We start from the raw sequence: 13,406 nt of genomic DNA on the forward strand, positions 1-13,406 counted from the left end.
TTGGGGTGATAGCTCAGCAGTAGAGCACTTGCCTAGCATGTACGAGCCCTGGACTCCACTCCCAGCACTACTGCAACAGCAAAACCCCTCTGAAGTGGGCTACATAGAGACATCAGTATGTTGTCCTGAAGAGGTAGCATTTGTGTATATGCATTTGTGTTTGGAGGCGGGTGAGAATGCATGCAGAAGCCAGCGGTTGAAGTTGAGGATCTTCCTCAATACCACTCTACCTTCGTTTTTGAGACAGTCTTTCACTAGACCTGAAACTCACCAGTTTGGCTAGTCTGGTGGTCACAAGTTCCAGGAACCCTTATCTCTACCTCCTCAAACTATGGTTACAGGTGTGCGTCACCAAACCTATCTTCTTCCTGTGAGGTTTAGGTCAGATTTGGTTCTTCGCAGTTCCATGGCAGGCACTTTGCCAACTGAGCCACCACTCTAGCTGGAGGAGGTGGAATTCTTAACAGTCTGTTTCTTTTCCTGGAACTCGAGACAGAACCCAGAAACTCACACATGCAACACATGCCCATTACCACTAAGATGTACACATAAGCAAAACCCTTCTTTTGTTTCTTGGTATCCCTGTTTACCTTTGCATAAACATGTACTATCAGTTTGGGGAGATAGGCTATGAAAGGGAACTCACCTCGGAACAAAAGGCCACCAAAGTAAGGGAGGTACAAGTACACAGACACACCATGGCTCACAACCATGGCTCCCAGGTGTGTCCTGGACAGATGGCACACCCAAAACAGAAAGCAGTTTGTGTGCTAGGTTATCAGATGAGAGCACAGAGGAACACTGGCTCTTACTCTGATGCTACAGAGTTAAAACCCCCTATGTTAAATGACCTCATTTCAGAGTTGGTATATTCTCATACACAAATGAAGGTTCTTAGGTGAAGAAGCCCAACTCTAACCAGGAGGTCCCTTCTTGCTGTGTGAACACTCCCTTCATCATCTGGAGGGGCACTACAAGGTACTTTGATGAGCCTTTGTTTTGACCATGATCTGTCATGTGACTTCAGCTGTGGAATTTTCCACTTGAGATATTGTGTCAGTGCTCAAAAAGTATCAAACTTGCCTGGCAGTGGTGGCGCACGCCTTTAATCCTAGCACTCAAGAGGCAGAGGCAGGCGGATCTCTGTGAATTACAGAGCGAGTTCCAGGACAGGCTTCAAAGCTATACAGAGAAACCCTGTCTCGAAAAAAACCAAAAAGCAAAAAGTATCAAACTTGATATCATTTCAGACTTTAGATTTCTGGACTAGATATGTCCAAACTGTAGTGAGAAAACCTAAGTTGCCAGAAGCACATAAAATACAATCAAAACACCTGACTTACCGAAGGATTCTGGGTCTTCTACGTAAGCAGCTGTCTTCAGCCGATGGTACCTGACTTTTTTAGAAACTTTGTCCTTGGTGTCCCAGAGCTTCAAAGTAATTTTGTGGAAATTCATTTTCTTTAACAATTCCTTTGTCATGTTGACATTAAAAGTTTGGCTCCATGACACCCAGATTTTGTCTTCTTCTTGCCATGGTTTCACAGTCTGTGTAAATACCATTCAGATACTGCAGGAAATGAAGGACCAAACCATAGCCTGCCCCCAACAACAACATGGCAGGCACCCTTGGCCTCGATGGCTTCTGTGTCTGCTTCTCTCCTAACTCTAAATCCCAGGGAAGTAGGGAAGTGGGTCCCTGTCAGGGTCACCATTTCCTTGAAAACTAAAACCTAAGAAAATGTATGCATATGTCCCTGGTGATTACTGCCCAGCAATGGCTCAGAGCCAAGCCATTTGCAGGAATTTCCATGTGTGCATGCATGTTGGAATAGTGCTCAAACATGCACATTCACACACACACACACACACACACACACACACACGTATATATACACATGCTAAGAAAGAAATTTCAGGGCTTACAATGAATGCTCAGTACTTAAAAAATAAAGTAAAACAAAACAAAAACCTTGTTTGATGAAACATTCAAGAAGCTACAGGGTAAAGACATCTAAAGAAGAAGCATTGTAATTGCATCTGCAAGTCCATTCTGCATCTCACTCAGAAGGTTACCCAGGATCCCACACATCTAGAACGCTCCACCATTGTGTCAGCTGTAGGTCAGTGGGGCACCTTCTGCATCCTTAGTGTGACACTCCATGCAAAGACACACACACACCACACACCTTTATTCCTGACTCCAGAAATACTTTGGCCACACCAGGAAACACCACGACATCAACCTTTTTGGGTTCTATGTCATCAGGCAGGAAAAAATACTCAATGTGGTAGAATCGACGAGACTTTGCCGCCCGGCTGTCTGGTTTAGGGGTTTTCTTTTTATCACTGAAATTTGTAGCTTTTCCCTTTTGACCTAGAAGACACAAATTTAATGAGCCTTGCTCTAACCCTTTGGGAAAGAAGATCTAGGCCCACAGCTCCCCAAAGGCAAGAAATATTGCTGTAGTTTGTGAATGTCTCCAACAGCCCCTGTGTTCCTGGTCAGTGTCATTACTGGAAGTAGTAGAAACTAAGAGTTGGAACTTCATAAGAAGAGACTAGGTCAGAGGGAGTACATCCCCAGAGGTGAAACTGGGGTACCAGCATCTACTCCCTCTGTCTGTCTTTGCCCCACACCCCCACCATGGCTGTTTCATCCCCAAGCACTTCCACCATAATGCCCTGCTTGGTGACAGGCCCCAAGTAACCCTGATCCGAGTCGTCAAGGTCTGAAACTGTGAGCTGGAACAGCCCTCCCCTCCTTACAAGTTGAGCATCTCTGGTATTTTTCTGTGACAAAGCTGACTAACCCAAAAAGCATATGTGCTGTGGGGGTGCTGTGGACTGCCATGTTCTTATCCATCAACTTGGAGAAAAGGTTCGGACCCAGCTCAGCAGAAGACAGTGCGTGACTAAACACCATGTGTGCAAAGCTGAAGGGTGTGGCTCTGAGCGTGGCCACTCCTTAAGCCCCTGTGTTCGCCACCTGGCCCATCTCACTCCAAGCCCAGCCCTAAGAATCAGGTCAAAACCAGACCCCAAAATCTTAGGACAACGTGGTAGGCACATGAACAAGGCCCTGAGAACATCTGCCTAGGAACCTGCTTCCCACGGCCTCTTAGCAGAATCTGGCAGGAGCCAAGATGGCAGACATCCAGACAGACTGATGTCGCCCATGTCAAGTAGACAGGCTGATGAGACACAGAAGTGAATCCAGGCTCAGCCAGAACCCAAGGGACCACCAGAGTCCACCAGGAGCTTAAAGGAACCTTCTAGGTTGGGTCTTTTCCTACCACAAGATGGCGCTTTGGAACTCCACATACTCTTGAGAATGCTTTGTTCAATTAGTTTTGTTTGGAGACAAGATCTCAGCAAGTTTCTCAGGTTTGGACCCAAGTGACCCTCCTGCCTCCAAGGGCTTTCAGTATGAACCCGGTTTTTCATAAATATCAATCCAAATATTATAATTATCTTTAGAACAAAAAAATAATGAGAACAAAAAATTTAAATATGATAGACTCTACTTCCTCTCTTTGAGACAGGGTATCACTATGTTGTCTTGGCTGGGCCTGGAACTCACCACGTAGACAAGGATAGCCTCAAACTCGTAGAGATCCACCAACTTCTGCCTCCTGAGTGCTAGAACTAAAGGAGTATGCTATCACCCAAACCCTAAAGTACGGCAACCCTTAAAGCTACTCTTTTTCCCTTTATTTTTTGTTTCTGGGTTCTGAGTTCTTGTTTGTTTCTCTTTTTTCATTTTTTCAGGTTTTTGTTTAGGTGATTTTTGGCTGTTTTTGTCTTGTTTTGCAGCACTGGGAAAGAGTTCGGACCCTGAACATGCTAGACACACTACCACTGTTCCTTCAACAGCCCAAGGGGAAGTTCTGTGACTTTGTGTCTTCAACCTCAGGCAGCAGCTACTGCTTCAAGCCTGTGTTGGCATAGTAGTTAGTATTAGGCAGTTTAGAAGAGAGCTCCAGACACTGGGAGTTGCATCCATGATGGGTTGTACCCTTGAACTGAGTCAGAAAAAAAAAAGCAGCTTTTATCAGGGCATGTATCACAACAGAAAAAGAAAAGGAGGAAATAATGAATCTAGAAATGTTTCCAGCTAGAAGTGTGTCAAAGGTTTTGTTAAGTTTTGAAGATGAGTTCTGCAAATCCCCTTGAGTGAAAATGATCAAATAAGAAGAGCTTGTCTACAGTGTGCTGCAGGGACATGCAGGTCAAAGGTCAGTCAGCTGAGCACCAGTTTCCATTTGGCTGGTTCCGGCCAGATAACTTTTCCAGTTTCTTTTGTTTGATACCAATAGGCCCAAGATTTAAAGAAGAAGAAAAGCACCTGTGGAGAGAGGAGGTCCCCACACCCACACAGTGACAGAGGGTTTGAATCACCAAGCAGATAGCACAATTATAAACAGGTCGATACCTAACAAGACAGAACTGCAAGGAGAAGAGTCGGTCGAATGGGGGTATTTAAGAGGAGGAGGAAGGGGCGAAGGATCACAAGCTAAGCACGGTTTTCCATCCCTAGCTGAACCCTGTGACTTGTTCTAGCAGGAAAGATAACGGGGAGGCAGCCCGAGACTGTGGTCTGTTCATTGGTTACTAACCTCAGTGCTGTGAGATGCCGGCAAAGCAGTTTAGGGAGGTAGGTCCTTTTTTTGGCTTCCAGTTCCAGAGGATGCCGTCCACCATGACGGGGAGTTATGACCACAGGAGCATGGTCACATGCACCCGCAGCCAGAAAGCAGAGAGAGATGGATGCTAGTGCTCAGCTCACTGTCTCCTTTTTATCCACTTCCAGACTCAGTCCCACAGAACAGGGCTGCCTACGTTTAGAGGTGGCCTTCTCACCTCAGTTATCCTGACCTAGAAGACCCTTCACAGAGGAAGCCAGCGGTTTGTTTCCACAGCGACTCTGAATCCCATCAAGTTGGTAATCAAGATAAACCAACGCAGACTAGGTTTGCCCTCTGTTTGCACAGGCCTGCCCATAAGGAAGCCAAGTGTCTGGGCTAGCCCATCAAGCAAGAAGTAAAACTAAAGACATATAGAACAGAGGAAGGAAGGCCACTTGTCCGGTGCTCATCCTAGACTGGCACCCTGAAGAGGAAAATAATGGCTCCCATTCACAATAAGCAAATGTGGGGCCCTTATTGTGTCTGCTGATATACTTCTTGACTCCAGAAACCTTACTCAATGAATCTGGGATGTGTTTCAAGAAGGGTATTGGGTAATGGGAACCAAGCTTTTTGCTTGTTTGTTTTGGTTTTGGTTTTGAGACAGGGTTTCTCTCTGTAGCCTTGGCTGTCCTGGAACTAGCTCTGTAGACCAGGCTGGCCTTGAACTCACAGAGATCCACCTGCCTCTGCCTCCTGAGTTCTGGGATTAAAAGCATGCACCCCTACTGCCGGTGGGAGCCAAGCCTTAACTTGTGCAAAATTGTTCAGCTAAGGGAAAGGGGAAGAGGAGAAAGGGAGGAATGGAAAAACAGAGGGGAGAGGAGGGAGAGGGGGAAGGGAGGGAGAGGGGAGAGGACGCTGGGGGGGGGAGAATATGAATATGACCTACTTCTTAGAGCCCCCGAGTGTGCTGAGTGAGCCACACAATCACTTTCAAGCCTAGCCAATAGCTGGGCCCCCCTGAATTTTCTGTTCTTTTTCTGACATCTGCCTCAGTTGGTGCCAGCCACTCTATCATGGGAGGGGACTTGGTGGAGAAGAAGCCAGTAGTGTCCTGCCTGCAGAAGTTCAGGAAAGCTGTGCTTTAGCACCTACCCGCTTGTGGGGGGAAGGCCAGTGAAATAACGAATCTGCAGGGGACAACCTGGGGCACATCGGGGTCAAAGGTGCAGGGAGGCCCCTCCGAGGATCGCAGGCTGCTGAACTGGTCATCTGAGTCCCACTCCTGGGCTGGGGTTCTGGATTTCGGGTACTCCTCTGTCTCATACTCGCTTGTTGACTGGTAAGCACTAGCCGCGGAGGAGGCAGGTCCCATGCTTACTCGTTCCTCTTCCTCCCATTCCCAGGCCTGCAGGGACATGTTGCAGCACCAGAACAGTCCTGGTGGGAGACAGAGAAGGCCCCAGGAGTAAACCTGCCCGGTGCAGGAAGGTCCACCCTGTCGGTTCCTTCTCTGTCTCATTTCCAATACCCAGGCTTCAGTGGAGGTTTGCTGCACAGTGAGCGCTCCACAATTGGGGAGAAGGAATGGGTGAAGGAACCAGAGAGTGGCAGCTGGCACTGGCGATGTTTCTCCGACCTCAGTCCAGCTACTCCTCTCTCAGAAATCAGGAGTGGACCAGTGATTGCTCTTGGCATAGGACCCAGGTGAATCTAATTCACTGCCGACCCAGGAGGCACGGGAAGATGGGAGATCTGACTCCTCTCAAGAGGCTGTGGCAAGGTCCTGGATGTGGCCCCAGAGCAGAACAGGCCTCAGGCCACTTGCAGATAGGGGAACTGAGCCGGCCCAGTACACACTGGACCCTAGCAAGATGCCCTGGGGGGAGACACAAAGAGCTCTGGCTGGGACATCACTCAGGTTTCAAGCCACAGAACCCGCTCACAGGAAGTCAGTGCCTGGGGGATCGGGGACGACTGAGGTGAAATAGAGGCTGAACCCAAGTTCAAGGGTTACCTGTGAGTAGGGCTCTTGCACGGGCTGCACAGTTGCAGCCTCTCTAATCAGGGAAGCTGGGCACTGGCGCTTAAGGGTAGCAGATCCTAAAGGAACTTTGTTAGGCGGTTGCCAGGAGACCTCAGCCCACGGCTGGGGGCGGGGCTTCCTTCGCCCAGCGGAGTTCGGCTCCTGCCCCCAGGCTCTGGGGATCTTCTTGAAGGTATTCATTCCCGGAGGAGTGTGAGCTTTTCAACCAGGAACTCCCTACGGGGGCAAGAGGGCGAGGAGGGGCTTCTCTTGACACTTGTGAGGCCTTGGTGCACCACCCAGTCAAAAAGGTGAAAGGCAGATTCAGAAAGCTATTGCCTTCTCCCATTAGTTCATTTACCCAACACTTTAAAAAAAAAAAAAAACTCTCGCTCTGAGCTCCACCCACTCTCATCTTCCACGTTTAAATAAAGCTAAAAGAAGTGATGGTCTGTCTCTACACACTCAGACCCCAAAACGCTCTCGTTAGATTTTCTGCTTCTGGGACTGGTATCGTGAAAATTCTGTTCCCCTGAGATGAGGGTAGACTTACAAGGGTGAAGCATTCTACCCACCGCAAATGCATCACAGCACTGGCCCGAAATCTAGACTCCTGGCCACCAAAGCCTGCACTCCTCTACAAAGCCCACCCATACCGAAGCACCCTGGCTAAGCACCCCAACAGCTGCCCCTGACCGGGAAGACCCCGGCACACCAAGTGGCCTGAGCCAGAGAGGAACAACCCACAGTGGGAGGGCCAGATGGAACAGGGATGAACTTCAAGAGGAAACCAAAGCTAATGTAATGTTGGGTAATGTTTGAAGTTGAAAGAGCAGAATTTCAACCGAGCTGGAGCTGGAACCAAGTCCCAAGCCTCCCAGAACATACTTTTCTAGGTCATCAGATGAGATGGTACATTCCAGAACTTGGCATACTGAATGGAACTCTCGGGTTAAATCAAGACAAAACCTAAACCTGGAGGACAATTGTCAGGGGTCCACACTGAAGGGAAGCAAGCCCCTTTTAAGAAAGCCTATTCACCTTGCCCATACCTCCAGCATCCTGGAGATTGTACTCTGTGACCTAAGACATGCTGAAAATACACACGGGCTGAAAGACCAAAAAGTTACTGAGGTAGAGCAGCTCCTGAAGCCATCACACAGCAAGAGCAGCTCAACAGCACCACCCCCAGGGAGCAGACATGGGATCCTGGCTCCCGGGTTCCACCTGTCACCTTTCGTATTTAATTTAAACAGCGATTTTTTTAATTATTATTAAGTGCATGTCCAGTTAGGGTTTCTATTGCTGTGACAAAACATCATAACCAAAAAGCAAATTGTGGCGGAAAGAGTTTATTTGGCTTACACAGAATTGTTGTTTATCCTTGAAGTAAGTCTGGACAGGAACTCAAACAAGGCACAATCTTGGAGACAGGCACCAGGAGCTAATACAGAGGTCTTGGAGGGGGGCTGCTTACTGGCCCACCAGCCCAGGGATGGCACCACCCACCATGGGCTGGACCCTCCCCCATTGATCGCTAATTGAGAAAATGCTTTATAGCTGGGTCTCATGGAGGCATTCCCTCAACTGAGCCTCCTTCCTCTCTGATGACTCTGTGTCAGGTTGACACGAGAAGCCAGTCAGGGCAGTACACAAATGAATTTTACACTACTTGTGCAGAGGCCTGCAGCACTCATATGTCCAAGAGCCCATATGTCCTTAAAACAATGAGCCAATTGGAAAATTCAGCTCTGATTCAGAATTAAGCATCCTTATCCTTTCTTTTCATCTCAAGATACTTGGGAATAGCAACTAGTTGCCTAATTAAATAGTAGGGAGCCTGAAGAAAAGCAGGAACAAGTCTCACCACAAATCCTACTTTAAGTCTGGCCTTCTTCCTTCACATCATCAGACATCAGCTCCTGGCAAGTGGGGGTATCTCAGTGGTAAGGCACAGCCAAACTGAGCAGGTCCTTCCCAGGAAGTTAAGTGTGTGTGTGTGTGTGTGTGTGTGTGTGTGTGTGTGTGCGCGCGCGCACGCACACACGCGCACAAGAGAGAGAGTGGGGGAAAGTAAGATCATATGGTCATGGTGGTCTGGCAACAGAGTTCAAAGTGTCTTGGATCACATTACCTAGGAGAGCGGCCATACTCCGCAGGCTCAGGGTAAGAGGCCATAGGTCTAGGCCAAAGGGCCAAAGCCCATCCTAAATGCACATCAGTGTTACTCAGAATGCATCAAAAATATGATTATTCTGGGCTGGGTGGCACAGGCCTGTCATCCCAGCTACTCAAGAGACTGAGCCAAGAGAATTGTGAGTTCAAGGCTACCTTGGGCCACAATATGTATTCAAGACCAGCCTGGGCAGTTTAGGGAGACCATGTCTCAAAAAAAAAAATTAAAAAGAAGATGTAGCTCAAGGTGATGAGCTTGCCGAGAATATGCCAGGCTCTGGTTAAATTCCCAGCATAATAGTAATGCTAGCAACAACATGTTAATGTTCTGCGGTTTCACTCCAGGCCTTCAGGGATAATTCTCCAGGAACAGAGCTTAAGGACCAGTGGCATTGTGTTTTCTGAAGATATGCCATCGTTCAGACATCCTCTCACGCACTCGTCTTCCTTTGTACGGTCCATACTCCCTGCATCCAGTGGTCAGACACACGTGTGACCCACTTCAGCCAATAAAGTTCATAGGAAGTCATACCATGTGACTTCTGAAATCAGCTCCTACAAACCTGTTGCTGTCTTGTCTGGGGCCTCATCTGCAAATATAGCCTCCGTATTGTCAGCAAGTATAGATGGCCACACAAGGATTGCACTGAGCTGTCCTGTCAGGTCCCACCCAACTGCCATTGTCAGCCCCCAGGCCTATAAGCATACTGGTTGCCACTACATAGAGCAGAAACAGTTTCCCCCAAGCTCTCCCTCCCTACATCGTAGATTCATGAGCAAATTGCTGTCCTCTTAATTTACAAAATGCTAACTTTACCCTTTCAAAGTGTCCTGACAGATGTGTCGTGAGCCCCACTACAAAGCAGTTCTATCAACCCCCAAAAATTCTTTTGTGCCACAATACAAGGACTGGTCTAGAATAAATACATCACAAATACACTGTGGTGGCAGGATTTTGGGTGATTTTTGTGTCTGTATGTATTTCTAGACTTTGCAATGACACTTTGAACAGTACACTATTGGAAGCAGCTCAAACAATACTGAAGTGACTTCAAAAGTAGCGTCTTTGCCTGGACTTCAACTCTCCCCCACAAGCATCCCACCCCCCAGCACATACAAAGGAACCACAGACCTTCTGAGTTTACACGCTTTGAACCTCCAACAAAAGCCTTCTGGATCCAAGTGGGATTGTTTCAGGGGTGCCTAGTAACACAGCCCACAGATAGACAAGGCCTAACAGCACGCCATTATAATAAATCCCCCCCCAAGCCACAGGAGGCTGGGCAGCAGCTCTATGGGAAGAAACTGAAAAGCTTTGTTTTCAATACTGACTTACCCAGGCAAACTACAGTTTGAAGGAGTCCTTTAGCAAAGCAGTTACCAGCTCAGGACTGGGAATGGTGTATGTGGTATCTTAGGCTGAGCTATCAGCCTTCAAAACAGACATGAAATAAAACCAGGCTCATCTGCAAATATAGGACTCCAACACATCCCAGACACTTGCTTTAATGCCCACATTAAGCTCCAGGGCCAGGTCTTCATGGTCCAGCAGGAAATACCTTCCACTACCAACATCTGGAACCACAGGGGCTCCAACATCACTGGGCTAGAAGACATTCAAAGCCCACTGATGCCTGCTAGAGGTAGTTTCCCTTTTGAAGCTGGGAGATGAGACTCAAAGATGATGTGATATAAGGATTGCTTTAAAACTCAGACACCGATAAAAGACAAAACATCTGTGAACAGCAACAAAACAAAGCAGAGGAAAAGCAACACGGCACGATGCCATTTGCTGTGGTAACCATGGGAAGGCAGCTGCAACAGGAGTCATAAGTCTGTCTCTCCCAGTGTGCTAACACTATTCCAGTGAGCAGATCAGGCAGCTCTCCTCCCCCCACGGTCTGTTGTTTCATGCAGGAGGCAGATGATCTGCTGAGGAAGATACAGGGCCTGGGTAAGGGAAGTCTTATGGTTCAGATCTGCAAGGTCTGCCAAAGGTCTGTGTGTGAAAACCTTGGTCCCTAGGGTGCTGCTATCTGAAGGTGGTAAAAAGTTCAAGAGAGGGGCTGGAAAGATGGTTCAGTAGTTAAGAGCACTGGCTGCTCTTCCAATGGTCCTGAGTTCGTTTCCCAGCAACCACATGGTGCCTCAAAATCATCCATAATGAGATCTGATGCCCTCTCCTGGCCCACATATTAAATAAATAAATCCTATAAAAGAAAAAAAAAAGTTCAAGAGATGAGGCCCAGTAGCATGCCCCTTGGGTTCTATCCTTGAGGAGGACAGTCTCATGTCCCATCCTCTCCTTTTTCTTTCCCTCCATGAGAAGTGTATGGCATTTTAACTCCACCATGCATGCATGCATGCATGCTACCACAGCCCCAAAGCAAACTGTAAGCCAAAGTGAGCCTCTCGAATCACCTCGGGTACCTGTTACAGTGATGGGGAGCTGGCTGGCACTGGACTGAAGAAAGGGTTGGCGCCAGGAACTGCGACAGAGCGTGTACAGGCTGATGTTCTCTGCATCGCTCAGCACACTGTAAGTCACATGGTGTGCCGTTGGTGTCAGTGAAAACAGGGAGACCTCTTTGGAAAAGAGATGGGCCATTCCACAAGAAGATCTCAAACTGTCACAGGACCCAGCGGTCCTGGCTTGCTGTCTAATGCTATGATACATAGTAAGACCAAAAGCAACTTGGGGAAGAAAGGGTTCTTTGACTTACAGATGACACTACGCTTCTGAGGGAGGCCAAGGCAGGAACGGAAGCAGAGGCCACGGAGAAACAGTGATCACCGGCTTGCTCTACATGGATTGTTCAGGCCACTTTCTTAAACAGCACAACACCACCTGCCCAGGGTGGTACCAGAAACAGTGGGCTGCGCCCTCCCATGTCAATCATTAATCAAGAGGCATGCCCCCACAGACTTGCCCACAGTCCAATCTGATGGAGGCAATTCCTCAGTCAATGGTCCCCCTTCCTAGATGATCCCAGCTTTGTCAAGTTGACAAAAAAGAAACCAGCACAGCAAACAACCCATTCGTTAGTATATGCCCCAAAGAGAGTAAATTACATGAATTCATACCAAAAAAAATATCCATAGCAGGATCACTCACAACAGTAAAACCCCAGCACCTATTAGTTAATGAATGAATAATCAAATGTGGTCTACCCACTCAATGGAGTACCATTCAGAACTAAAAGAGAATTAGAGTGCCAGCAGATGGGGGGTGGAAATGTTGACGTATTAGCTGTAGTTGTGGTTAGACAACTATAACATACTAAACACTGTTGATGTGTATGCCTTAAAATGCAATCCCCCATTTAAGCAAAAGAGCCAGTATACCGAAAGCAAAAGATTCGCAGTCACCAGAAAGAGCCACTAGATCTGTTTATAGCTGCACTAACCTCCTACACAGTTCCCTGTGTGCATCTTTGCAGAAAACATCTAGTAGTATTTCGTGTAGTGTTGTTATAGTCACATATGTATTAACATTCACAAAAACTGCTGCAGGGTGTTTGCTCATTCACCTTCTTTGACGATCTGTCCTGACTGGGCCACTGATGAACATCAGCTCCTAGCCGTTAATAACAGACATGGCTGCACGTGCGGTTTTCTAAGATAGAAGCAAGAAATGGAACTGCTGTAAACTATTCTGCCACTACTTTTATAATAATAATAATAAAAAACACATTATCCCAAACCTTTCCGGTTTGAGGTGATTGGACAACATGTTTAAGAATGGGTAGAACAAAGGACAAAGTGCTGGTCTAGAGGCTATAATGGAGGAAACAAAAACGATGTTTTGCAACTGGAACTTAACATTTAAAATCAGAGACGTACACAAGACAACATCTGCCTTTCTAACAGCCAGGGGCCGCTGAATTGACTTTTGCTCCAATATGGCTGGGTAAAGGTTCCCATGGCAGGCAAGTGAAGCCAACACCACAGCTCTCTGTGAAAGAGAAAGGAAAAGCCGATTAGCACTCAAGAGGAAGCAGCCTGTCGTCCGTCTCTCAGAGAAAATGGTAGCCAAACAACCCTTTGCCTCATCCCAGCCCGCGAGAAGTCACCTCCTGGAACCTGAAGATGGCGGTGGTAGACCACCACTTTCCTCTCACCAAAACCGTTACTTGGTCTACTTCCAAGTCTGTTTCCTCCTCTGTCCTAGTTAGATGGGGGAGGGGGAGTTTAGAAAACAGTCTGGAGACGAGGCCTCTCCACCCCCAGGAGCAAAGGACGCCAGGCAGGTTGCCGGGACAAGGACTGGGAAGTCCGGGAGAGCACCATGACTGAGGATCCAAGCAGGAGTCGAAAAGGCCTGGGAGAGCAACAGAACTGATCCAAGGACTCCTTACAGTGATGGGGATGCGAATGGGGAATGATGGGGAGCGCAGGTCAAGGTCATTACAGCCCCAGAGAGCACGCTGCTCCAGCGCCCCCAACCGGGACAAACACAGATGCCCTGCACGGCCCACGCAGCTGTCTGGACAGGGTCCCGCGCCTCTCCGGCTTGGCGGTGGCCGCCCTGCCCCTCCCTCCGCGGACGCGGGCGGCTGCCTAAAGGCGCCTCT

The 13,406-nt window shown here is 48.0% G+C and overlaps 1 protein-coding gene and 1 long non-coding RNA gene across 9 annotated transcripts in view; both read right to left on the reverse strand.

Annotated features, from left to right (window-relative positions):
- Window positions 1-6,767, reverse strand: part of Cfap92 (cilia and flagella associated protein 92 (putative)) — a 43,735-nt gene extending 36,968 nt beyond the window's left edge. For 2 of the 4 annotated variants that reach the window (XM_040738581.1, XM_040738579.1), the window contains exons 1-3: window positions 5,787-6,162; window positions 2,190-2,377; window positions 1,344-1,548 (exon numbers count right to left, since the gene is read on the reverse strand). In XM_040738581.1, coding sequence (XP_040594515.1) covers window positions 1,344-1,548; window positions 2,190-2,377; window positions 5,787-6,153 — 760 coding nt within the window. In that variant the 5' untranslated portion in view covers window positions 6,154-6,162. Of the gene's footprint in view, window positions 1-1,343; window positions 1,549-2,189; window positions 2,378-5,786; window positions 6,171-6,648 lie in introns of those variants that run through there. The other 2 variants (XM_040738580.1, XR_005874153.1) reach the window with 2 other exon arrangements.
- A 1,226-nt stretch (window positions 6,768-7,993) lies between these two features.
- LOC110341064 lies at window positions 7,994-13,369 on the reverse strand. 5 transcript variants are annotated; one of them, XR_005873951.1, is made up of 3 exons: window positions 13,120-13,369; window positions 12,676-12,999; window positions 7,994-12,448 (listed from the first exon to the last, which is right to left on the reverse strand). It is a non-coding gene; the product is annotated as an uncharacterized LOC110341064 (long non-coding RNA). The 5 variants fall into 5 exon arrangements; XR_005873947.1 differs by having other exon boundaries at window positions 12,676-12,787; window positions 12,906-13,369; XR_005873949.1 differs by having other exon boundaries at window positions 7,994-11,680; window positions 12,363-12,448; window positions 12,676-13,369.
- Window positions 13,370-13,406: the final 37 nt, after the last annotated feature.

The sequence above is a fragment of the Mesocricetus auratus genome, unplaced genomic scaffold (assembly GCF_017639785.1).
Source record: "Mesocricetus auratus isolate SY011 unplaced genomic scaffold, BCM_Maur_2.0 Super-Scaffold_100676, whole genome shotgun sequence".
Classification (NCBI taxonomy): Eukaryota; Metazoa; Chordata; class Mammalia; order Rodentia; family Cricetidae; genus Mesocricetus; species Mesocricetus auratus.